At 38.2% G+C, this 27,564-nt stretch overlaps 1 protein-coding gene across 1 annotated transcript; it reads left to right on the plus strand.

Annotated features, from left to right (window-relative positions):
- The first annotated feature begins 2,515 nt into the window (after positions 1-2,515).
- LOC118816142 lies at positions 2,516-26,497 on the plus strand. Its single transcript, XM_036582651.1, has 4 exons — positions 2,516-2,879; positions 11,387-11,565; positions 11,952-12,084; positions 25,740-26,497. Exons 2-4 carry the CDS (start codon positions 11,388-11,390, stop codon positions 26,242-26,244), a joined length of 816 nt encoding a protein of 271 aa, XP_036438544.1. The 5' UTR covers positions 2,516-2,879; position 11,387; the 3' UTR covers positions 26,245-26,497.
- Positions 26,498-27,564: the final 1,067 nt, after the last annotated feature.

Below are 27,564 nucleotides of genomic sequence, written 5' to 3' on the forward strand. Positions count from 1 at the left end.
ATTTATAATGTACATGTATTTGGAGAGTACTTGGACAGCATAATTAGATGAAAAGTGTCTCTGAATAAGTGAAGCGTAATTGTCTTCATAATTGGCCAAGTAGAACAAAAAAATGGTCTTCCTGGAGGAAAGCAGTATTGTAGCCCTCTCTTGATTATATGTTTTAGCTAGGTTCCTGAAAGCAAGCAAACTGCCCTGAGATAAATTAGCTGACAGCCACAGTATTCACTGTTATAAACATGTTGTGAAAGTGTTGTTTCAGATATGAAAAATGACTGCACTCTGTGAGCTCTACTAAGGCTATGCCAAATTTTGATATCCAGCGAAGCAACATTGGCATAATGCCAAACTGTTGTCATTTATATCTAAATAACAAAATAAGCCAATAACCTTAATAAACAGCCCAGAAAGTGAAGTCACGACAATCCTCGGTCATGCTGGCAAACTCCAACTGGCACTGTTGATTCTAGACACATGCTTTGTGTTATATCCTCTCTGGTTGACGGGTAGGAATGGGTGGCAGATCCAAAGAGCAAAAATATCTTTCCAGTGTTGTTAACCTATTTCAGCAGAGGTTGAGTATCTGAATGCATCTCTAAGAAGCATGCACTGAAAGGTTTCTCAGGGAACGAAGCATGGTTTTCTGTGGTATCACTCTGAAGAACCTTTTTCGGCACCTTTATTTTTAAAGAGTGGTTATTAGGACACAGCGTTGCTCGCACAGTAGTGTTACTGTTCTGTATGTCATGGTAAGACATTACTGATATGACCTTAGCTGGGTGATCCCACAATTGGGGTGCCATTTAGCCCTTGCGACTCAAAAATATTAAACACATCTTTTTTTTAATGCTGAATCCAAGAAAACATGCCTTTAACTACTCCAAATGTGTTAAACCATCACTCATTTTTTAGAAAGTGTCTTTGCTGGCAGTTGTTTAAATGTGTAACAGGGTTGAAAATAATAGGTTTGAGTTTTAAAGCATGAAATTAGCTAATACACAAAATGTAGTTAACTAGCATCTATGCTAATAGTATGAGTAAATAAGGACATTCTAATGATTTACTAAAATGTATATGTATTTTATACATAATTTGGGTAACCATGTTGTGTTTTCAAGGTAACCTCAGTAGTCAATATCACAATATCTCTGAAAATAACGAAACAGAATGAGAGAACTTATTTTTCTTCTTCCTATGATCTTCAGGACATTCAAAATCAAATATATTCAAACTACATGTTGAATATATGGCCTGTGGAATATTCCAGATATTCCAGGGTGAATGTGTTCAGGTAACGTTATTGAGTCAATCTGGGACACAAATAAAATGTCTGCTTTTTATGATCTATAATGTATGACTTTAGAAAAAGAATGTGCCAAGCATGAGATGTTAAATAGATTCACATATGAATGTATAAAAAACATTTTAACATTTGAATGATTATTTAAGGTGAAGTGCAACTATAGTGGGTTGGGGCAGATAAAAATACTGTAGAAGTTCTGTTTATAGGTTTTGTATATGTTTTAGTTATCTGGAACATGGACATTTTTGAAGGACCTTTATTGAAAATGTTTTAACCTTTACTTTACATACATATTTGTAAATGTAATATTAGCGGGACACAGATGGCACCCCAATTATGGAATCACCCACCTAGCATCTCCAGCACACTGTGTTTCAGATTTGTGGGGCCAGCTAGCATGACTTCATCTACAGCCTGAATAAATCACAACATATTTTGATTCCAGTGGTCAGCAGTTATCCATATATCCAGTTACCAGAGAATGAAGCACTGTGAAGCACCTACTGACACTCCTGCATGTCTTCCTGAAGCATTCCATAGAAATTATGCTAGCTCTGAACCTAGCACACCATTAGCGTACCGTCACATAATACATGAGGCAGCTAAGCTATACGTGCCTCAGGTGAAAGCATGTAAACATATGACTCGTGTCTCACTTTATTAACTCATGCTCCACCACCTTCAGGCCACAGGCAGTGCTATTAGCATGGTGCTAATATATGCAAATACTGAGTTAAAGCAGCAGTGTAACAAAATGGCTGTCAGTGTATCAGACACAGCAGCTGGCCCAGAGGAGTCCAACGCCTGTGATTACTCCTTTCACCACTCGAAGGACAGCTTTGTCTAAGGCCAACAATCAGCTGTTGAATGTGTCTGGCTCGATAAGCTCGCGAAACAGCTCTGTCAAACAATGGGGTGTAATTATCTGAATCATGTAAACCCCTGCTACATTTAAAAGTTTACATACGAGAACCACTAACGCTGAGCTTCTCCAGGCTAAAAAGGCTTCATTCCCAAACAGTCACACGTGTTTGCCCCATAAACAGATTAATGCTTATTTAAGGCTGCTTTAACTGGGCAGCCGCTTCAATCACGTTAGCCTTTTCCCACACACTGCCATTGGAAAAGCTTTGAGGTAGCTATGGAGACACTGGGCCACTGATCACATTGCTTTGTCCAGAGCACCAGTTACCCATGGTAACTCCCCGGGTGGTGGGGGATTTGGAGGATTACAGGAGTACGTGCAGCCATTCAGTCATAGTCAGAGACGGTTACTTGTACAATTTAGCAAGAACTGAGTTTTGCCTTTGGTTTAGTGGCTGGGTATCGGATGAGGTCACTGTGGGTGAGGTAGCCAACTGGACTGGAAACTTCTTCCTTGAGAACTTCAGACATTTCAGGACAAGCTCATCTGACTTTTTGCAAGGCAATCAGTTCTGCCACTGTTTACAGAGGTTTACTGGAAGTCAAGCAAATCTCTCAGTTTATGTTTTTGGCATCGAATGAACATCACCAGTTTGTGACCTGTGGATTTCCAAGTAAACATTTCAGGACTTGTATTATATGCTGCTTTACAGTAAGTTCCTATCATGGTTTTATTTTATTTCTATTTTGTCAAAGGGAAATTCCATGGATCTTTCAAAAATGTCTGCATAATTTAATCATTCAGAGTGGTTTAGTATGTGATTGGACACTGTAGAGAAACCGATTCAAGATTGGTTTTGATAAGAACCAGGGGTCATGATTCGCATCTACAATGTAAATCCAAAATGACCACTGAATCTAGATGTCTTCTGAGTTTATAATGTTGATGATGATAAAATAGTGGAAATTCTAAAAAAAAAAAAAATCATTTTCCTTTGGGGATTATTTTGCCATACAACACCCTGCATGTACCCCTCCACCATGAATAGATTAAAACATTTTCAGGGCAAAACCTTACCTCAAACCTACCGTAAAACACTGTCTCAGGCATCAGGCAGTGTATTCATAAACACTATGTTGTAGCTTTTTGTGAGATAGTTTTTACAGGCATTGAATGACTCAGACGTCCTATCACCACCACTGTTAACAACTGTGACTCGGTAAGTTTTTCTAGCATGACACATTTCACATCAAACCACTTTGAATCACTTTGAATATCTTAATGTTTAAATTCTGCTGAAATTGCGACCAATCAATGGAGTTCTCCTTTAACATTGCAAAGATGAATGTGCAAAGTAAAAATGTTTATTTTTCGTATCATGCTTGACATAGCAGACAACTATTAAAGAAATTAGAAATGATAATAATAATAATAATAACAATAATAATAATAATAATTAAAAAAAGGAACAGTGCCAACATAACAATAACAACAATTATACAGTATATTGTAATAATAAAAGTTCAGTTACGTTTTAGGTGCCTTAAGTTTATAGTAATAAGATTACACGTTCTAATAAGGGTTTATTAAAGGAGTAACACCTTAGTCATCTTCAAGGATCTTCTCTGCTCATGCTACAATAAAATAGTAATCCCCAAACTGTCATAAAAGATAATAAACCATAAATGTTTCTGTGGTGCGGGGATTAAAAAGAACTCAAGGCACTTCTAAAGTGTGTTTCTAGTGTTCAGGCTCAAGCAGAAGACCCTCCAAGTGGTTGTGTGTGCAGCATTTTGAGGCTGTAGTTTATAAATAAAGCTCTAATAAAGCTCTCTGCTACAAAAGTGCAAGAGGCAAATCATGTGTCATTATTATTATGCCTTAGCCAGAGGCAAACATACTTCATGACTTGCAAATGAACTGATATCAGATGAGTAAATCGTGCGGCATGGTCATAATCATCACCCATTAAGATGGTGAAATGAATGTGATTTCCTCTCCTCTGCTGGTCCTCATTTGTGCATAAACCTGCTTGCTTGCTGTTGTGGCTCTTGTCTAACATAATGCAAGGCCTGCTGTCCATATTTTAAATAACAAATGTATAAATTAATGACAAAATGTAGATTTCAAACTGTGTTTTTTTTTTACCCAGGCCTAATAGATAGAAAATGTGTCTTTTTTGTAGTTCTCTCAGCTTTTGATAACTTACTGTATGCCAGAAGTGGAAAATGTACAGAAAAACAGTCCTATAATATCACTAGCTCCTCTAAATGTACTCTACTACTGCCAAAGCAACTTAACCCCTTAAATGACCGGGGCCCAACGGCAGGCCCAAAGTTTAATTACACACTTCTATAACCTAAGAATAGCTCAACCAGTTTGCATTGAAGTCCCTGTAGTTACTGAATAATAAGACTTAGTATGTAATAAGTCTGGGACTTTAAGGGGTTGATAAAGCTTGCTTTTTAGTGTGCAGCAGCGTTAGCTTGTACGTAGCCAAATTCATATTTCAACTTCTAAATGACCCTGTAATTTAGAGGATGCAGTCAAATTCAAAGGAAGAATGTACGTAGTACAAAACTTACCTGGTTTGAAACATTTTTGTTTACCACAGAGAGCAATAGTAGACATTTTTCAAATTCATATTCATTCTTGTCATAGAGAAATACAGCTTAGACCCAGAGTTCCTAATATGGGCATGAGGACACAACTTCTATGGACTATGTAGAGAATGGATCACTCAAATAAATGAAATGACTAGTCAAATGAGTAGAACAACAAGCTAAAAGCTTAAGTTAGCAAAGTAACCGCCATAGCTATCTTAATACCTTCAGTCAGTCTGGCTGCTTTTATCTAGTTGAAATGGTAAAAACTTGTCTTTGATGCCTCCTTTCCTGCTGAATAAAGACATAATTGCTGTTTTCTTTACGATGTTGTTTGACAGCAGCTAGCTAGCCAGCTAGCTGTATGAGTGTAATGCACTGTTGTGAAAAAACACTGATGAATAAAACAAGAAACTGATATAATATAAATTCTGTTAAGCTAATGGGGGTGGGAGATACAGTGCTGCACTACAGAATGCTACATAAAACAAAAATTGCATATTAAACTCCTATGAAAAAAATATTAAATCCTAATAGTACAGCAGTGATGTACAATCATTTAAGTCCCATGTATTAAACGCAAGGCCCGCGGGCCAAGTCTAGCACAATCCTATTCGACTCGCAAAATTATTTTAATTTTCTATTAATATTAGCCCTTTACACCATGAGCTGCACTACAGTTCCCAGCAGGCACTGCAACATAATGTGTGCTCTCACCCCCTCCCCACAAGGATCTATGGGACAGTTCCACAAAAACAAAACAAACATAGTTTAACAGTTATCTGCAGCATATGTAGTCTGTTGTTTTATAGAAAACAAATTGTTTTTATTTAAAATTATTTGTGGATCATTTAAGTGTTCAGTGCCCATTTTTTGCCATTGTAGTTTTCACATATTTTGAACGAACAATGACCAGTTGGGGTCGTGGCAAATGTTAAGTAAAAGTAAATAAAAACACAGTTGGCCCACAGATTTGTTGAGGTGTTAATATGGCCCTTTTAGTGGTTGAGTTTGACACCACCTGACTTAAGTATTTCCCATCCTTGCTGTATGTTAATGACTACAATTTTATGCTTCAATTAATTGTAGCTTTTCAAAAAATGAATTATTTACCTACAAGAGGTGCATCTGCCCATGACTATGTAGTGCATGAGAAGACGTGCTAAGGACTCATGGAGGTACGTGATTCATGGTTGTGGATGGATGGATGGATAGATGGATAGATGAATGCCGCTGCTATAATAAAAATATCAATCTTTGAAAGGTCAGTGAGCAAGACAATTCTCTGCTCATTCTGTAGGCAGATTTCACAGATATATGGACCCAAACTGCCATCTCAGTCCACTCCTAATAGTGCAAGATAGGTCTGAGAATGTCTGAAAATGAAGAAGAATAATCATGTCTAGACGTCTACGGGGGGCCTGAGGCTTATATTACACCCCACTATAAATAGCCTCAGTAGCTTCCAGCATGGAAAGTTCTTTCCAATAAAACATGCTGTAATACCAGGAAAAATAGCAGCTGTTATCCTAATTTTGCTAAAAACAAACCTTTCTGTATTTCTGCACAACCCCATTTCCAAACATTTTGGGACGCTGTGCAAAACGTAAATAAAAACAAAATGCAATGACGTGCAAATCATATGTAAATAACAATAAAACAAAGACAACATATCAAATGTTGACACGAAGAAATTTTATTGTTTTTTCACATTTTAAAGATGGGATGGGGGCAACAAAAGGCTGGTAAAGTTTCTCAACATAAAATAGCAAAGAACTTTTGCTTTTCATCATCTATGGTACATAATAACATTAAAAGATTCAGAGAATCTGGAGGAATCTCTGTATGCAAGGGACAAGGCCAAATGACAGTATTTGCTGGTTGTGATCTGCAAAAACAGACATGATTCTGTAGTGGAAATCACTGCATGAGCTCAGAAACACTTCTGAAAACCACTGTCTGTGAAAACAGTACGTCACTGCCTCCACAAATGCAAGTTAACACTCTAAAATGCAAAGCAGGCTAAAGACCACTCAGCTTGTTATCAGTACACAGTTCTAATGCCAGTATTCATGATGGTATAGGGGTGCATTAGTGCACATGGTATGGGTGACTGGCACATCTATGAAGGCACGATTAATGCTGAACGATATATACGGGTTTTGGCAACATATGCTGCCATCCAGACTACGTCATTTTCAGGGAAGGCCTCGTTTATTTCAGCAAGACAGTGTCAAACCACATTCTGCATGTATTACAACAGCTTTGTTCCGTATTAAAAGAGTCCGGGTGCTAAACTGGCCTGCCTGCAGTCCAGACCACCACTGAAAATATTTGCCCCATTATGAAATGAAAAATACAACAAAGGAGACCCTGAACTGTTGAGCAGCTGAAATCCTGTATCAAACAAGAAAGGGAAAACATTTCACTTTCAGAACTTCAGCAATCGGTCTCCTCAGTTCTCAAACGCTTACAGAGTGTTGTTAAAAGAAAAGGTGATGAAACACAGAGGTAAAAATTCCCCGTCCCAACTTTTTTGGAACGTGTTGTTGGCATCAAACTCAAAATTTCTCAGCTTCAACATTTGATATGTTGCTTTTGTACTATTTTCAATTACATATAGGGTTTACATGATTTGCACATCATTGCATTTTCTTTTTTTATTTACATTTTGCACAGCGTTCCAACTTCATTCATTGGAAAGTGTCACAAAAGTGACATCATTTCTGTATTAGCTAACCAAAGCATAAGCTATCCAAAATGCTTTTACCATGCAGATTAAAAACGTGTAGGTGACCGGTAAATATTAACCAAATGAGCTTAGTCGGCATAGTAACACATCACAAAAGGAAACAAAAAGAATCAATATGGGGAGGAAGAAGCAGAAGAGTTCACTGCTCTAATCAGAGGAAGACAAAAGAGGTTAGAAAGGTTACAGAAGCTACAAGCTGACTCATGTTCCTGCTCATCCTGTTTCTATCAACAAAAGCTAGCATGCTAGTAGGCCTGCTCACGTGCACGTGCACACACTAAAAACACAGGAATGAAAAAGGCTCATTTTTTCACACACAGACACTTCAGCGAAGGCTGTCTCGTCACCATTAGCATAATTTTCTCTGCCATTTACAATCAATTTATTGCATCCTCAGGCGTAAAACCATTTGAAAAGAAAAATGAAAAGAGTCTGATGAAGGGAGGAAGGTCACTGTGGAATATTTTAAGACATTACCCCATTCATTTAATATTCAATTTTAGAAAGGCTGCTACGCTTAATCATATTGTTTACCCATATGACAAGCCTACAGGGCTTTATATTCAATATGCTAATTTTTCAGACTTTGCCCTGGAAAGCTTTATTGAAACTCTCCATTGGACTAACTGCTTGGCACAAAAGGAAAAACGCTTGGCAAATATAATATATAGAAATGTAAGAACTATCACCAAAAAGAGGAGAGAGAATTATGACCATTCTGTCTGTTCCGGCAACACATGACCCCTAATGATCCCATTAAGGACTGTGCACACTCGGTTTATTTTTAATGGATTACAAGCTAATAAGGCTGATGCAACAGGGAGATTTAGAGCTTATCGGAGGGCTGTCACTTTGCTTTATTTGTTCCCATTATTCATCCTCAAAGGCCCAAACAGGCAGAGCGCAGCCTCCTTGCTCAAGTGTGACTGATGGAGGCCATCGACAGAGCACTCCATCAACTGCTGTATTTCCTGCTCTCTCTCTGTCTCTCTCTCTCTCTCTTTCTCTCTCTCTCCACATCACCTTAGCATGATAGAGGTTGCGGATGAGAGTGGGGCTCGGCTGGTATGATTTTGCTGTAACTCCAACGCTAATACTTTTTGTGAAAACGTGAAAACGTTTATGTGAAGAACACATAAGTCACTCTCCTACTTGCTTGAAAGTGATATTTGACATTTTACAAAAAAACAAAAACCTGTGGCTCACTGCCCAAAACCCTAGTGTTGTAGTACTCGAGTCCAGTCCACAAATAGATGACTTTCCACTAGATTTGGGAAAGTGGCTGCAGGGATTTGATTCCATTCAGCTTTGAGACTTTGTTGAGGTTAAGCATTAATGTTGGGTAATTAGGCCTGGCCTGCATTTGTGTTCCCATTTATAGTTGGGTTCATGATCAGGGCTCTGTAAAGGCCAGCCAAGCTCTTCCACACCAGACACAGTAAATCATTTCTGGACCTTGCTTTGTTCATGCATAATACATGTCATGCTAATACACCAAATGGTCTTCCCCGAACTGCTGCCACAATACTTGAAGCACAAAGTTCTTCATTGGAACTGAAAAGCCCAAGACCATCATTCCTCCTCACCCAAACTTTACAGTTAGCATACTGCATTCCAGTAAACAACGTTCTCTTGCATTCGCCACACTCAGATTTGCGAGTCTGTCAGATAGTGAAGCATGATGTGTCACCCCAGATAATATATTTTCACTGCTTCAGAGTCCAAGCTTAGGCTTGTGTACATTTGCTTGACCATGGAAAGCCAAACCATGAACCTCCAGATGAACAGGTCTTTTTTGCTTCCAAAGGCAGTTTGGAACTTGGTAGTGAGTATTGCATCCAAAACCAGACAGCCCACCACTTCACAGCTGAGGTGTTGTCACTCCTGCGTTGTCAGAAGTAAAGGTTCTGTGCAGGTACATTTTTCATGAATCAAGGTACAATAATGTAAATGTACCCTCAAAAGTACAACAGTGGTTTTAAGTTTTTCCCAGGTGAAAAGTACATATTTGCACATTTTCATAACCTAATGTTTTAAAACAGAAAAATAAAATAAAAGCCTGGAGACGAGACGGGGTCTGTGGAGTCAGTACAACTTAGAAAATATAGTTTCAATGGATTTTGGCACAATTATGCTCCCTGACTAAAGGTACTGAGAGTGGACCCCAGTGACAAGAGGGTACTGCCCCAGTGAGTTTTATACCTTTATTTTTGAGAGTGTAGATGTTTCCAGTTCACAATGAACAGTATTTACAGTTGACTGGGCAGATCTAGCATGGAAGATGTTTGATAAACTGACTTGTCCTATGACCACACCATGTTGGAAGTCACTAAGCTCTTTAGTATGACCTGTTCTACTGTTCAATTTTTCAATTTTGTGGCTGAAATAGTGTCCACATACATTTGCTTCCTGTGTACAGGGTTAGATAAAAATTGATGTTGATATTGAACTGATATTATTCATTGGTATCTACCACGTACGATGAATGCAAAATGAATTGTAAACAAATTCAAAAGTCTTAGTCTTGACTTTTAACATATTTTGTTTTGCTTCTAAAGCTCTCAACATTGACCCTACCCTACATCACATAAGCAGAACATACAATAAGAGCTTTGCAAACAGACTTCAACTATCTAAATCACACGATCTTTAAAGCCTAAACACCATTTCTTTAAAGAACATCCCTGATGGTTTCACAGTAGAAGTACTCAGAAGAGTCTTTACTCTTTTCAATAATAAAGACACTAAAGATGCCACTTGCTAGTATTAATGATCTCTCTACTGTATTTAAGCTCCTAAGTGCTAATATATTCTACTACTCCTACATTTGTCATTTCATTACCGCTGAAAGCCTAACTTTTTCTCTACGTTGCCACTACAGTAAGAAATAGGCTAGATGTCATTATGAAACTTAGTCTAAGGGCCTGATATTAAATATTTATGATATTCTCATATTATATTCATTAAAAATATGACACTGGATAAGATTACAGCCAAATGGGTGCATCAGCTTGGAAAACAGATGATAATGCTTTAGCTATAATAGTATAAATAGTGGGAAAATCTCTTGTGCTTAACTTGTCCTGATTCAGTTCAGGGTTGGACAAAACATGTGATCAATGTCCTTCCGCCAAGGTCACCTTAGCTCACATGTTGTTAGCGTGTGTTAGACTGTCTTATGCTTGATTGGATTTAAAACTTTTCCAGAAGTATTTAATATAAGTATTTAATAAAGAAATGCAAGCTAATTTTGAAGTGTGCATATCAGTAATGCAGGAAATCCTGATTCCTAATAAAAAGATGCTTTTGTATGTATCTTAGCATGGAGACGAATTATGTTATGATTGAAAACCAGTACAGTGACTTAAAGTTTCACACTGACGTAGTGACCCTTTTATCATTTTTTTTAAGATTAAATATGGCAAAAAAAACAAAAGAATTGAAAAACAATTCCATGCAGACTACACTGCAACCTAATAGGACCACACTTTCTTTTTTTTCATTAAATGCATTATATAATTACCAACAAAGAGCTGTATGAAGGCTAAATTTGTACTAGCCTGGCATGAAAACTTACAAATAGTGTGCAATGGGCTTTACACTGTGCTCAGCAGTATTTACATTAAAGCTGTCTTCAGTATGCCTTTAATCACAACCTTGTGATACAAACTATGATATAATACTCAGTATTAGAGTTTCAGTTTGACCCAGTTGTTGGGGAGCTGAATGAAAGAGAGGGGCTAAATAATCATATTCTGGTGGGTAGTGGGACAGATGTGCTGAGTGTGACTCAGAATAAGAATGAATGTGTGTGTGTGTGTGTGTGTGTGTGTGTGTGTGTGTGTGTGTGTGTGTGTGTGAAGCATGCATCGTGCAGACTGGATGTTGTGGCCGAAGGAGGCTCAGAGGAGAGAGGAGAGGAGGGCTGAGGCACGGCTGGCTGATGGGCTACAGAGGCTAGACGAGGCCAAACACTATCAGCTCAACACTCTGAGCCGAGAACAGCGCACACTATCCCGCCACCTCATCGCCATCAAAACAGGTGCGTGCATGTGCATGGGTGATGTCTTTATAACAATCTTTATAACCTTTCTAATCTTTATAGCAACAACAATAAAATAAACAATAATGATAATACATTTGAGGTTCACTGAATTACCAGTTTCTGAGGTACAAACCTTCTACCTACACTCATCAGCCAATTTTCTTAAGTACCAATACACATACCAGTACAACACCCACTAACATGCCACTATTATATTGGTGTCACTGCTGGGCTGAGAAAGGCCCATTGTCCACATAATATCTGGTCAGCACCCAGAATTGGGAAATTCAAATTCACGCTACATGTAGGACTTTTGACAAGTTGTGGGTGGAGCACTGTTAGGCCACTTACACTGAGGTGTGTTTTTATTCATCTGGCCTTAGGAAACCGGCGGAGAGGTTTGCATGCTGTGGGATCACGACCCTCCAATCATGACTTTAGCCACCCTGTTATGTCCTTTAAGAAGACCCTGTTACCCATAATCCCACCTGCTGGCAGGGAGCTGGACAAGCCCAGGTGAGTTAAAGGACAGCATTGACCTTCTGCCAAATAATGTTCCATTTCTTTGTTGATGTGTTCAAACACATGACCTGTGCAGATTTTTATTATAGATACAGTTTGTAATGGCACCCAATGGAACAGCGTGCATTTGTATATTTACTTGCAACATGTAACACATTGTTTCAAGTCTATATAGGTCAAATAAGCTTCAAAAATAGCCTGTTTTGAAGTCACTGTTTTTGTGATGTCACAAAAACCAGCACATTTGCAAATATATAGCTTTTCAGCCTATAGCATTTTCGCCACGCCCTTTTTTGAATGAGACACACATATTAGTTTTAAAGGCGCAGTAGCAAAAGCAGCTTCTTTAATTCTAAGGGATTAAAGATAGCTTGAAAAACGGTAATGTGAAATGAATTATGACTGTTTTTGGTACATAAAACCACACACATGTCATAAGTGGACTAATGGGGGAAAAATGCAAGGCATAGGGCCTTTAAATTTTAATTGACTGTTAATGCAGCAATTACTAATTTCACATAATTTTGGATCATTTCTGTTGGTCCATGCATCATTAAAGTCTGACAATGTAAAGAGCAGCTGGCATTTTACAAACAATTACATCAAAAAGTGAAAAATTACAAAAAATGGAGAAACAAATTTTGTCCTGATGATATGTAATTTGATCATAGTTAATAATAATTTGTATAATCAGATTGTCTATTTTCTATTAGCATCAGGTAGAATTCATGTTTAGTTAATGAAGTTTAGTTAGTTTGCTGCTGCTGAACTACTGGGGGGGGCAATCATACAAGGGCCCTTGGTGCAGCGGGGCACACAACGACCAAGCCCCCTAAAATCTTTATTGTGCCCCTCATATGGATACTAACATAACATTAACCCCATAGAGAAATATCCAGTTTTACAACAACATACCAGTTATCTTCATCAACACCACACAAACAGCCCTGACGTCTATGTGTGTCCCTCTCATTCATAATGCATCTCATGCATGGTCACTGTTTTCTAACAGATCCTTCACAACCTGCAATACGATATATTCATTAGTTATAAAGCTCTTAAGTAGACAGTCTAATGTATGCATTTAGATGAGTGTTAGCTCTTAATGGGTGGAACTCTATGCTTTGAGAGCATGAGCTTGTTTGAGACATAAAAATAGCAAACAACCAAATTATATAGTCATTTTTTTATTCTTCAAAAGTGATTTTATATATGGGGGAGCAATTAACCCTTGTGTGGTGTTGGGGTCTGTGGGACACATTGTCAATGTTAACCAAATGAAAAAATGATGTCATTTATTATTAATTCAGTCTCAGATTCCTTGTCCTTTGCTCATTTTCTGTAAAGAACATATAAAATAACACATTTTCAGTGTCTTCACTCTGTTCACCCCCCACACATTTATATTGCACATGTGGTGTTGGGGTGAACTCACGGGGAATAAAAGTGTGGAGGTGCTGGGTCCCTTCACTCTGTTCTTCTCCTACATGGCCTGATGTGTGTGTGTGTGTGTGTGTCTGTGTGTGTGCATGTGTGAGGGTGGACAACATGGACAGGCTGCTGACTGGCTACAGCTGCTAAAGGAGAACCCTACGCTGGCCAATTGTGATATTTTAAACATCTAGTATTTTTACATAAATTTTTGTGGCTGTATTGATACAATAATGCAATGAGTCCACCAGACCACTGAGTAATAAACACACCAACACCACACAAGGGTAAATTAAGTTTGTTTTTTTTTTTACACTAGGGCCAGTAAGATCCTAGCTCCATTGCTGAGCTACTTCAAAGAAAAACTGGACTAAGACTGCTATATTTGTATATTGTCAGCAAGACAGCCACACAATCCTAAAAAATAAAGAGTGAGAATGTCACTCTTTCCGTATAACAGTATTCAAAGGCATTTCTCAGCACAGTAAAGAAAACATTACATTTGCACAAGGACAGATTTATGCCTTGTTTGAGCTTGTGTTTTGGAATGGACAGTCATTTCTCTTGGCTGTCATTGTACTGTAAATGCCGAGGGTGAAACTCTGCTTTGCTAAGTTTCTCTCTGTTCACTCCTGAGCGTCTTAACAGATTTATTGCACTGGCACAAGTGGAATGTGATGTTTTTTATGCCAAAATGTGATACTTGTCCTTTAGGCAAAATTTAAAACCCATTTAAATTGTCTCTCTCATGTTGTCTCCTTTGTTTCTCTCAGGAAGACAGAACTGTAAAAGTGCAGGATTTTTGAAAGGTTTAAAACTTGGTCTTAATGACACTCCAAAAAGCGAATGACTGCTTAAAGGCGCTGTGATATTTAAACATGGGTAAATGTCACAGTGTCTGGTCAGATGTAGAGATTTTCGGGTGTACATTTCTGGTGAGAAACATCCGAACTCTGTGCTGAGAGTTCAGTTACTGGCAGTTCTGGATATTAACACAGCAAACCACGTTACATATCCTGTTTTGACTGGATTATAAGCTATCACAAGTTCAGTTTTTGTGAACTGCATGTTTATGAGGCCAGTTTTAAAGGGAAACTTCATTGTCATTTCTAAATCAACATGCTTTCTTTAAACCGCATCCAATTGTCAAAGGGGAAGTCCATAGATTTTGCTTAATCCAATCACTGAGATATAAACAAAGTCATTCACAGTAGTCTGAGGTAAAATTGTGATTGTAGAGACATTTATTGACTCAGAGAGATTGCTTTACAGTGGTGCTGATAGGAACCAGGGGTCGCAATGTCTACAGTGCAAATTGAACCACTTTATTTAGTAAAATAGTGATACTAAATATACCAGTGAAATATACCAGAGAACTTACATGTGTCTTCTGAGTTTGTACATGTAATATTGATAATAGTAAAATAATGCTAAATCTGAAAAAAAAGTATTATTTTGCTCTACAATGCCCTTCATGCACCTCTTCACCATGAATAGAAAAAAAAAACATTTTCAGCCAAAAGCTTATCTCAAAGACATAGTAACACAATGCCTTAGACATTAGTAACTATTTTATGTAGGAGCTTTATGCAGCTTTTAGAGGCATTAAATACTTCAGATGTCTGGTTCCTATAATCACTGCTATGAGCAAGTTTCTTTAGAGTAATGCACTTCACATCAAAGCACTCTGAATGACTCTGGTTACATTATAACCATTTAGTTTAAATTTTAAAAAATCAGTGGGATTTCCCTTTTAGTTGTCTCAAATACACTTGTGTTTCACTTATGTGTCCACATGTGGTTTCTGACACTGTATGACATAGTTATCTATGGAAATGGACAAAATCTTAGCATCAAGATTGATTCTACTGCTGTTTTTAGCTTAATGTCCATTTTTATAGATATGATTTATGGAATGTCATAAAAACTAAATAAGCAAACTTCGCACACCAAGCGTGTCTTGGCTTGCCTGTATTTGGGCGCAATCTGAGTAAATTAACTATCGCTTTAAATCTGGCACACGCTATAGTCGAGAGACATGCTGTACATAAGAGGAACTCAGCCTTGTATCACTCCTCTGTCACCCAGCTGGGACTGCCACGGTTGTGAAGTGTTGGTTACCCGAGCGGAAGGGGAGACTGTTAATTCCTGTGCTCGTTCTCAATGCAGCGCAACTTCAAACAGAATATGGAAAATGAAGCTGTGGCAATTAGGATCAGCCCTTCAGGCTAGGCCTTAAAAAAGCAGCGAGACGCAGCCTGTGCGTGGTGTGATGTCTGAGGCCCACTTTGTATTCATATAAACTCATGCTCAGTGTAAAACAACAGAGCAGAGAATTCTTGCCCAGTCAAGCCAGCATAAACTTAGTTTTTAATGAGAAAACTTTTGTTTTACTGAGTGACATGGCTTTTGTCCTCGGTGCGTTTTCTTTTCAACTTTGAGAAATTTAATTCACACAAAATTACCTTGGAGATGAAGCAAAGCGTATTTGTATGAATGTCCTCGAAAACACAGGACTGAATGTCTTATAAGTCGATTCCTTTCATGTGCTGATTCCATTGTGCTGACTCCCTGCAGCTGGCTCCCTCAGTGAGTCTGAACAGTGTAAGCTGGTAAAATATTCATTACAATAGCGGTTTACATCTATTGTGTACTACTGTGGTATTATGAGAACACATGGATAGAAATCCTGCTATGAGAATGGTTTAGGTTGATACACAATACTGTGCAAACATCAGAGACCAACCTACATTTTTTGAATTTCCAGTCAAAGTAGAAGTCATTTTTCAAGATATATGTCTGAGAACATAAGATATGAGATACTCTACTTGCATAAGTCAAAGGAAAATAAATGAAAACATGAGTTTCCAAAACTGAAGTTCAAAAAATGATTAAAAGATATAGAAAAAAATGGGACTCTTAAAAACCACGCAAGACCTGGTGGACCACCAAAACTGTCCCCATCAGATAAACAGCACTTAAAGCTTTCATCTTTGAGAGAGAGAGGAGAAAATCAAGCTGCTTCAGATCTGAAAACATCCACAGGTTTTTCTGTCCATCCTTCCACTGTGAGAAGACGACTCAGCGCGATGGGTCTGAAAGGATGTTTAGCTGTCAAGAGGTCGTTACTGAGAAAAGGAGAGAGACAAAAAAGAAGAAAATTTGCAAATCAAACGGAGAAGCTGCTCACGTTTTCAGAACAATGCTGCGTCGACCCCAGAGTCCAATCCTCAACATCACTGAATGTGAATTTACTGGGATTGTGAGAAGAAAATGCAACCAATTTAGAAAAAACATCTGACAGATTTCTTTGAAAACCTGAAAACAAGTCTCCCAAAAAGAATGCATGCTTTAATCAAGGCAAAGGGTGGACACACTACACACTGAACAAACATTCGTTGTTAACGTGTAGCGATGAACCTCCCAGAGAGGAGTCAAAATCAAGTTCAGGTTTACTGAGGAATTCGAAGAATCATAAACAGAGACAGGCAGTGTAAAAACTGCCAGAACCTCACACAGAACAAGGCAAACAGTCCAAAAACACAATCCAGAAATCAACAACATAATACATAACATAAGCAAGGGGTCATAACTAGAAAACATATACAAGAACACTGCTTAAAATCGCAAGGATAAACCTTAACAAGACTTCAATAGTCCATTAAATGGCTTCTGATTAGAGTCAGGTGTCAGCCTGATTAGTATTTAGGTGAGTGAGACCTCTATTGGCATGGAGGGGAACCAGCAACAGATGTGACATAAGGCTCCTGCAATTTTCTGTTATACGTTTCTGAAAAATGATTAACTTGTACTTAATGGCTGTTTTGAATGAATAAAAGAATGAAGTGGTCCCTGACTTTTGCACACTTACACTTGTGAAAATACTGCTAGTGTCAAAGTGACTTTTGAAAGTTTTGATAGCTGAGTGTCATTGTTAGTGTATCTCCTCTTACTATTCAGCCTTATGTGTGTGTGAGAAAGTTTGAATACATAATCACGCTCATTTGAATTGCAGTATGCATGAGCGGCCTTTAGCACAGGGCATCTGTGGAGATTGTGGGGATTTCCTTGGTTATCTGCATCACTGAATCTGATAATGAGAAAATCATACACTCAAGCATATTGCAAATGCTCCTGTTGTGTAACCCCCTGTATTTATAAGACATAAACATATATATTATAATATCTATGTCTTACTCTGTCTGCTCCCCTTCATTCTGCACTCTCTCCTTCTCTGGATCTCTGCTGGCCAGAGCTGGACGGAGTGTCGTGTTAGTGTGCAGTCTCATTTTCATTATGCTAATCAGGCTATTGGGCCTGTCACACACATCCAGACTGCAGGGACCACGCAGTTTTTTTTCCTGCGGACAAAACACACATGCGCATACACGCATTTCAGATACTTCATTTGGATTAACATGTGAGATAGAATAACTGTAAAATCCAAATGTTAATTCAGAGTCATTATGCAACCCAAGTTTATATTCACATTGACCACATCTTAAAGTCAGTCTGAAATTAAAACCTTAATTAATTCAATGATATCTGTCTGCAGAGCCACAGTTTCACACCAGCAAGCCAGTGGCATTCAGCGCAGTATTCCTTAGCAAGTTTTAGGCTAATCAACATTTCAGTTGTTTTATGTAGGTTTCCAATAAATTTGTGATAAATTTGTGTTGGGCTAACTTTTTCAGCTTATATTTCAGCTTTAGGCTAAAACAAACTTTGGTATGAACACATACGGAGATTCACAGAGTAGATATTACACAAACTACAGCTTATGTGGCCTGAGTAAGCTAATGTGTTATGTAGACATAAAGCTCAATTAACTTACCCTTAATACGGGGGCTTTATGTGTAAACCTACATTTTATGTGCAGGAATAAAACTTTACCTTAAGTAGGCTTAAACTAAGCATAGCATTAAGCTTCAGGCTAAAACAAACTTTAGTTTTTGAATGTATCACTGCTGAAATAGCCCATCGAAACCAAGTGTTTCCTTTGGTTTCTGATTGTGTAATGTGTTTCGGCTTATGCTTTACGGTTACCAATAGTTGATTTGTATATTGGCGACGGTCTCCCTTCCTGAATGGTAATATGCATGGTAACACATACAACCAGCACAAACTGTCGCTGTTTGCATCAAAGATGTTATAAATGAGGAGACAAGCCACTGGTTTAAATATGACTGGGAAGCTCGTAACGCTCAACTTTCCTATAAAGACTTTTTTTGTTTACATGGCACAGTCGCGCTGTCCTACTGCGCATGTGTGAAACTGCGGGTGTAAATCTGCGGCTCTGGCTCTGCAGTCAGATCCTTCTCTCTTAATTACTTAATTGTTTGGTCTTCCTTTGTAGTTCTCTGTAAACAAAGTAAACACATTCTGTCCACACTGAGCAAACCACCTCCTTTCTACATTCATTGTTCATTTTATCAGCTCCACTTACCATACAGACGCATTTTATAGTTCTACAGTTACAGACTGTAGCCCATCTGTTTCTCTGCATACTTTGTTTGCGCCCTTTGGGCCTGTTCTTCAATGGTCAGGACCCCCACAGGACCACCACAGAGCAGGTATTATTTGGGTGGCAAGTCATTCTCAGCAGTGCAGTGGTGATGAGTTAGTGTGTGTTGCACTGGTAAGAGTGGATCAGACACAGTGCTGTCACAGCAATGTGATGGTGACAGTTTTGGTGGTCTACCAGGTCTTGCATGGTTGTTAAGAGTCATATTTTCTCTTTATCTTTTAATCATGTTTTCAGTGCCCATTTTGGAAACTCCTGTTTTTTAACTTATTTTCCTTTAACTTTTTATTTTTCCTCATGCAAGTGGGTTATTTTACATCTAATCTCCTCAGAAATATCTGACTTAAATAACTTTTACTTAATGGCCATTTTGACTGGAAATTGCATAAATTAATGGTGGTAATTACATATATGCAAGGCTAACCCTAAACTCAACCACTAACCCTGAAGCACACACACACACACACACACACACACACACACACACAAGGAGAAGATGAGACTAGGAAAGGCTGAATAGATGGATGAAGGTAGGGAGACAAAGAGAATGGAAAAGAAAGGGAGTGAGATTAAAAGGATTATTTCATAATATATACATCCACTACACAAGCCTGCTACTTCTTATATCTCTTACACAGTCTACAGCTCTCTCTCTCCCTCTCTCTCTCTCTCTCTTTGTGGATTTGAGGCCCGACCTGCTGCTGTCTCTGTTTATAAGACTGAGGGCCTATGGGAAAAACAGCCAATCCCGTCTCTCTTTCTGCATGTCCCTCTATCTCATTTTTCCCCTCCCTCCCATGTTATCTATTGCCACTAGAAGGCTTGCTCTCTCCCCTCTGCCACATCCTCCTCTTGATCTCTCTCATCTACCCATCCGTCTTTCGACTCTCTCCTTTTCAAACCTTGTCACTCGTCATCCTCTCTCATCTCTTCCTCCAGAGTGCTCGTTCTGCTCCCTATTCACTCATCCAAGTTAGAGAAAGGAAGCAGACCTTTTGGAGATCAGCCGTTCTGTTTATTTCAGTGCTGGCCTTTTCCTGACTGTGCCCTGCTCCAAACTTTGCCGACAGACAAGTGCTGAAGCAAAAGACGGCTTCCTCACAGCTATTGAGGACGCCTTGCAGATACTGTTCTAGTAATTAGCGTCGGATTTATTTTTGTAATTAGAAATCAGGGGTTCATACAGAGGGCAGAACAAGCTAATTTAGCCCAGTTAGCATCCAGCATCGTAATGAGGGTGTTCTTGTTAATTCACTTGCTTGGTGCTGCTGCTGCTGCTGTGGCTGACAAGAGCTCAGTTTCCACTGAATTTCTGCACATTTTGCAAGTGATAAAATGAAAATGTGTAAAAACACTGACGAATTGTGCTACCGGCTCTATCACATCTCAATGACTTATGCCTCATGGCCTCATGTCATGCCATCATTCTGTAAACTCTGGGTGTAAAGGTTTTTCTCTATGGGAAAAATATATGCCATTTTCAAAACTGCTGTTATGATTATATTATATTTTGATGAACAAAAATGTTCCAAACCTGACACATTGCACCCCCCCCCAAATAATCAGGTTACTGGACCTGAAATATAAATAATACTATATGCTACAAGCAAGCTAACAACCTTCCAGACTGAACTGACAACACATGAAAGTAAGTCTGATATTAACCTTTCATATTATTATTATACCAACTCAAACTCCAGGCTTCCACTACCAAGGCAACTCAATTACCACACTTAACAAAACTTGCTGGCTTTGTGGGGTGTTTTTTTGAGGTTGTCTCATAGTGTAATTTGACTGTGCAGCAGTGTTAGCCTGCATGTAGCAATATCAGTGACCTCTTAAATGAGAAGACTGTTCACTGATTACACTACGAAGGGGAAAGCTTGTAATGCTCAACATAACATCCCTTTATGGAGAAAGTTCCACCCTTCAATAAAAAGAGCCAATCAGCTTGCTGGTTACACAGCGAGTGGGGAAAGGTTGTGGAGATCTGCATGAGCGCAGTAGCCAGGATAACCAGACAAATCGCATTTTTGTGCATTTCTGAGTCAAATGCTACAAACTATTTATGAAGTTTTTGTCAGATTTTGCTGGTGATTTTAAGTTTTTGAAACATTAATTTGGGCTTCAGTTTTGAATTTTTTAATCTCTCCTCGCTCAAAGAGAGAGGACCCTGGTCTCGTATGGCTGAAAATAACTGCCCAGCAGTGTTGCTAAGATGGCCGAACCGACCTTCCTATAAGGATTTTAGCAATATTCATATTTCAACTCTTTACTGACTTCGTAATTCTGAGGATTCATTGATATTCAGGTGAAACTGTCTCACACAACTTTAGAGATCTATAGCAATAAAAATGTGTTAAATGACTGTCCTTTCTTGCTTGATAAAACCTGCTGTCATGTATGTTTTCCTTTATCAGATCCTTCCCTAGTTTACTGATAAGGGTGACGAAAAATGCACAGGATATACAGATAAATTATATTGAACAATTTGTTAAACTTCTACTGACTTATGATCATCACCACAGTCAGCAATGAAGTAAGGACTCACATGATGCCTTTTAATGCACCATAGGCCATACTTCTGAAAAAGTACACGAGGAAGTTCTGGAGGGCTTTAGCTGTTGTGATTTGCTTTGCTGTTTTGCTGCAGATGTCCATAATGACAGTCTTGTCAAATGACACTAAATGATATGGAATTGCATTATTTTCCCTGTCAGGAACATTTAGTTTGTAGTTTTCCCAATATTTCATGCATCAAAAAATTTGACCACTAAAAAAATAGATTTTCCTAAAATATTACTAATAATTGCTGTTTCACTTACATTGTCAAACATTTCAAAGTGGTAAAACATCTTTCCCAAAATCCCTTTGATGGAAATCTGCCTAAAGAGAAAGATGGCTGGTTAAAGTCATTGGGCCTCATTCACCAACTATTCTTAAGATGAAATTTCTTATTAAATCACACTTATGCAGTTTTCACAAAGATTCTGACATTACCAGTGTTTTCTTATTTGGGATTTAATCTTAGGTAAGAACAGAATCTACACACACTCAAGAGCACAAATGAGCACAAGAACAAACAATTCTGTGGTTTAAGAACATGTCATGAATCTGATGTAGACTTTTTCTTAGGAACTTTCTCAAGAACACATTTAAGAAAAAACTTAGGAAGATATTAGTGAATGAACCCCAATCTTACCAAGATTCTGACCTGTCAGTTGCTGGATCAAGCTTAGTGCTCTGATGATTGTGGCCTTTTGAAGATTATAGACTGTAGGAGAGCAACTTGGATGTTTGTGATTGCATCAAAATGGTGGAAGAGGAATAGTTTCACCAACCCAAACACTCACCAGACTGCCTCAGTTAGTTCTACTGACATTCTTCTACAGCTAGATCCTGTCCTACCACAAGATTGAACAATACAAGATTCTGGGTTAGTGGTTCCCAACCCTGGTCCCAGGGTACACATTTAATTGTTTTCACCACTTTAAAACACCAAAATTAACTCAAGGGTCTTCTGGGGGGTCAGCTTCTGACTAAGATGTGCCAGTCTTTTGGATGGCCCTCTTATCTCTTTGTTAACTGAAGCTTCAATTCAGATGAAGCTGTTTGGATTGGACGTCAGACAAATAGTCTGGGGTACAGTACCAATCAGAAGTTTGGATACACCTACTCATGAAAATGTTTACATTTTCGTTAAAACTATTAAATAGTTGCTGTTGGGACAAAACCTTGTACCTTTTTTGGAAACAAGACCAACAGAAATGGACCAAAATTATGTGGAAAAAAATACATTTTACTTTGCCTCTTACTATATGATTAGAATGTTTGTTCTAGATATTTTTTTTTCCGACAGTGATGATATGTGGAATTATGCAAGGACTCAGTGTTGAACAAATCAAAATATTTTTTATATTTTAGATTCTTTAAAGTAGTCGCCCCCATGCTTTGATGTAGCTTTTCACACTCTGGACTTTCTCTCCATCAGCTTTAAGAGGTCTTGCAAAAATGTTTTGCAACAGGTTGGAAGAAGTTCCACTTTTCTGTTTTGGAAATAAACTGATACATAGACATCATCTAATAAAGTCTTTAGATTAAAATGTCTAAGATTATGAAAATCACACACTGAATCCGATATCTACAGACTTTGGCTGGTATACCATGACAATTTGCTTAGAATTCTTTCGATACTCAATAACAGACCTCTGAAGTGGTAGTTAGCCAGCGTAAAAATGGCGAGGGTTAAAGGCTTGAGGGTCTCGTCTGAATTCCCACACCTACACAGATGATTTCATCATAACTGTCATTCATGCATTTCATCAGATTCTTTCAGAAGTTCTGCTTTTGTAGTTGCACATCAGCGTGATGCAATTCAGGGACTCGCTTGCTGGTGCCCATTATTTCATATTTTTCTAGGCTTCACTCTTCAGAAACCTTTTCTTTTAATCTCATGCAGGAGTAACTGAGCTTCTGACGAGCTGAACAGTGAATGTTTCAGGAACAATGACCAACCTGCTTTATTCATTTCATATAATCTGTGTACAGTGATCCTTACTTACACTAGCCCATATTTGCGCCACTGTTTGTCCTACTATCTCAATGTATTTATCAGTAAATTTTATGGTGTAAGAAAGTGAGGATGGATACCAGTTGTGTTTTTAATATGTGCAAGAACTTTTTGTTTGTTTTCTGTTACCTGTTAACTGCATCAACATCAATGAAGAAGCTGTATTTTGTCCCCCTGACATACTTGAGTATGAGTGGAATGATTAGGGTTGTTTCCTGCTACAATTCACAGAGATCTTTTCTTGCAAAATTGCAACAGTTGTTAAAGAACTCCATTTCTGTTCCTGACTAAACATGGCTAAAAACTACATAACCCAGCAGCCCACATTCTGAACTGTACCACATCATTTGTGGTGACAAAAATGTAACATGTTCAGTCTCATAGCTTATGGTCAAACATGGAGAAACTTGCTCATCCAACATTTCTTCTGAAATCAATGGTATTAATAGGGAGGGTTTTCCACCTTTGCTGCAGTAACAGCCTCTGCTCTTCTGGGAAGGCTTTACACTAGATGTTGAAACATTGCTGTGAGGATTTGATTATATTCAGCCACAAAGCATTGGTGAGGTCAGGCACTGATGTTGGATGATTAGTTCTGAATCACAATCTCCACTTTAACTCATCCCAAAGATACTGGATGGAGCTCCATCATCCATGCAGTCCCACTGCTCCACAGCCCAGTGGTGGAGGGGTTTATACCTTATAGTCGACGCTATTAGTCATGGAGATGTTAGGCTCATGTGCGCTCAATTTTATTGACAGTGCTTTTCTATAGAGATTATACAAGCTGTGTTTCTGCAAACTGATTGCCTGTGTCAGCAATGGCGACCTTAAAGCAGCTGAACTCGCTGATAAGAAGGGGTGTCTGGATTCTTTTGGACATATTGTGTATCACTGATGGCTTTCCCTCCAAAAAATAAGAAATCAGAGATATGCTACTTTAACACACTTTATCGTTTTGTATTTATTTTTTAATTATTTATTTTATACATATGGACCTTTCTACTGAATTAGTTCAAACAGAGGCCCCACAGTGAGAAAAAAAAAAAATATATATCTATTAAAAATAAAAAAATATATTATGATCTATTTAAGCCCAATTTTTAATTGAACAGTAATAGTAAGCTAAATCATACACAGGGTGCTTTCCATTAGGAGGTGTCTATCCCAAACACTAACCCCTAATTTTCCATAAATTATCCATAAATTTTTTCTTTTAAAGTGAAGTTGAAAGATTTAGATTTATAATGAGTTTAATTTTTAAATACAAAAAATGCTGTCCTACATTTTTTTTGTCACTGGTGAAGCCTGTAATTCAGAGCAGGAAGTGAGACTGCATCCCTGTCCCTCATGGCCACATGGAGTTAGATACCATTGTTTTGAAGTAAATGTGTCCCAAAACCTGAAAATCAGTGTGTAACACTAAGAATTGTCTCTACTGAAACACATATTTTCTGCAATTGAGAAAACCTCATGTGTTTTATTGAAAAATATTATGATGATATTTGTGTACAAGTGTTCAACGCTGTGCTTGACAGTGATGTACTGGCTGGTGTGTTATGCTCAAAATTATCCAAAAAAAAAAAAAAGTCACCGCCGAAATATTTGGTAAAGTTTCAGAAGTGATATGGTTGTTTGTTAGTGATGAAATAAAATTTTCAATCCTTTATCTTAATAAAATGAACATAATTAAGACACAGGGTCATTCAGAGCAAAAGGAATATAATCTAAAGTCCAAGTCAGTTAAATGTCCAAACTGTGTTTTCAACCCCCTTCGATTATGAACCAATTCGGTAGAACAATACATATTTAGGCCATTTAGCTTAAAGATTTAATATCTTCTGTATAAAGTTAATTTTCTAGTTATTCTTAATATTAACAGTTGTTTAAATTTGTTTATCTTAGCCTTTATTAAACTTGTTTTCCTACTCAAAATTAATAAAGTTTTTTTTCTTTACGTACATAATCATACAATTGATGTGAGTGGGGTTCCTCAAGTATATCACTTAGGATCCCTAAATGTTTGGAAACAGCCCTAAGAATTACATTAAAGTTCAGTATTGCTGAATAATTAAAAACTAGTCCCTCTTCTCCCTCTCTCTGTCTCCCTCTCTGTCTCTGTAGGCCAGTGAAGCCGCAGTCCAGCTGCTCTCTGCAGGCTCGTGTTCAGGAATTTATCAGCAGTGGGGAGACCAGGGCTGATAACTCCACAGCACCTCTCTGTCTGCCTGAACTCAAACTGCAGCCCACCAACACACTGCCTCCAGAGAGAGAGGAGAACAGGGAGAGAGAGACATACAGAGACAGGGGGAGGGAGGGTCAAAGGTCAATGTGGGAAACAGAGAGAGACAGGCCTAGAGACAGTCAGAAAGGAAAAGAACTGATGGTGACGGAAGAGAAAGACAAGGAAAAAGCAGAAGAAACCGATGGAACCACATCCCTTTCTTCTCCTCCTTCCCCCCTTTTGGATTCCCTGGCACCTGATGGTCGGTTAAGGACGGTTCATGTGTTGCCCAACTTCGCCCAGGCCCTGGCGGAGGCTCGCAAAGCCAGATACATACGTCACCGCGGCCGGCCACCATGTGAAAAAGAGCTGAGCATCAGAGAGATATTCTCCAAAAAACTCTAGAGACACATACACTAAGCAATGACTGTAACACACACTCACATGCCTGTCTCCGCTGAGCAGACGCTTCACACACATAAACACAGCTACACTTTCACTCATCTCATACATGAAGCGCTAATCAATGCACTGTTACTATACCTTTAAAATGTACCCTATAATAGACTAGTTTACACAAATTCTTTGTGTTTTAAGCAATAAATCCTCTAAGAATGCAACTTTGCCACAGTTCCTCTCACTATGCTATATATACAATATATAGAACTACAGCTGATACACTAAACGAAATTCTACCCATTTTTGAAAGCTTCTGTGTAATTAAATTGTGGTGATATAAAAATACAAAGTCATTCAGAGTAATTTAAAGTTTTTTTTATTGGGTACTTTTTTGCCTTAAAGTGCCTTGCATGTACCTCTCTGCCTTGCATGTATTTTAAAAAAAGCATTTTAGACCAAAACAAATCACAAAACAAACATAAGACAATATCTCAGGCGCTGGGCAACGTATCTGTCTATATTTAATGTAGTAACCTTCTGTAAGGTAGATTTTAAAGGCGGAAAATGTTTCAGACATCTGGTTCCTATCATCACCACTGTGAACAATTCTGACTTAGTACGTTTCTCTAGAACAGAACATGTCATATCAAACCACTCCTGAATGACCTTACATCTTTACAATTAAGTAATATTAAATTTGATTACTTAGAATTTTTTTGCACTACATATGACTGCTTTTAAGTGTGCATATAATGAATGTTCTGTGACTGAATTCATTATAATAGGCTAGTTTGTTAGACTAATGTCAAAGTCCACCTGAAAACTTTCCTGGCCTCCCAGACAGCGAGCATATATCTGTTTACCACTTCCGGCCAACCTTCTGAACACCCAGATTACTGTCCTCCATACAAGGCCTAACTAGTTTTTAATCACTTCAAACAGATTTAAAATGCACAGAGCCTTTTATTTCAGAGAATACACTAAGACAAACATTACAAACACCTCAGAGAGGAAAAAAACAATGACTAGGCCTGATATACAATGATTTTATACAAAACGTTGTTGCTGACACTGTACAGGATTAAAATTATTTACTAAACTAATTTAAAAGGACAACTAAAGAAAGAAAGGAAGAAAGGAAGGAAAAAGAAGTCAGTTGGACTGTAAGTGAAAAATGAGTGATGATAAGTGGAATTTTGTCTAATACTCTGTTTAAACACCAGTGGGCCAACCAGAAAACGCCAGCTTTGCCATCAGTGGGCCAACAGTGGCCCTCTATCCTCTTGCTATCAGGGCTTCTGTATGTGAAAAGTGCTATAGAGACTG

This window comes from Colossoma macropomum, unplaced genomic scaffold (genome assembly GCF_904425465.1).
Source record: "Colossoma macropomum unplaced genomic scaffold, Colossoma_macropomum, whole genome shotgun sequence".
Lineage (NCBI taxonomy): Eukaryota > Metazoa > Chordata > Actinopteri > Characiformes > Serrasalmidae > Colossoma > Colossoma macropomum.

Excerpts from the sequence above, each read along its gene's own strand:
- LOC118816142 (XM_036582651.1), top strand. The coding sequence starts at position 11,388 with ATGCATCGTGCAGACTGGATGTTGTGGCCGAAGGAGGCTCAGAGGAGA. Across the intron at positions 11,566-11,951 it reads CCTCATCGCCATCAAAACAG|GAAACCGGCGGAGAGGTTTG; the intron begins GTGCGTGCATGT and ends ATCTGGCCTTAG. Across the intron at positions 12,085-25,739 it reads AGGGAGCTGGACAAGCCCAG|GCCAGTGAAGCCGCAGTCCA; the intron begins GTGAGTTAAAGG and ends CTGTCTCTGTAG.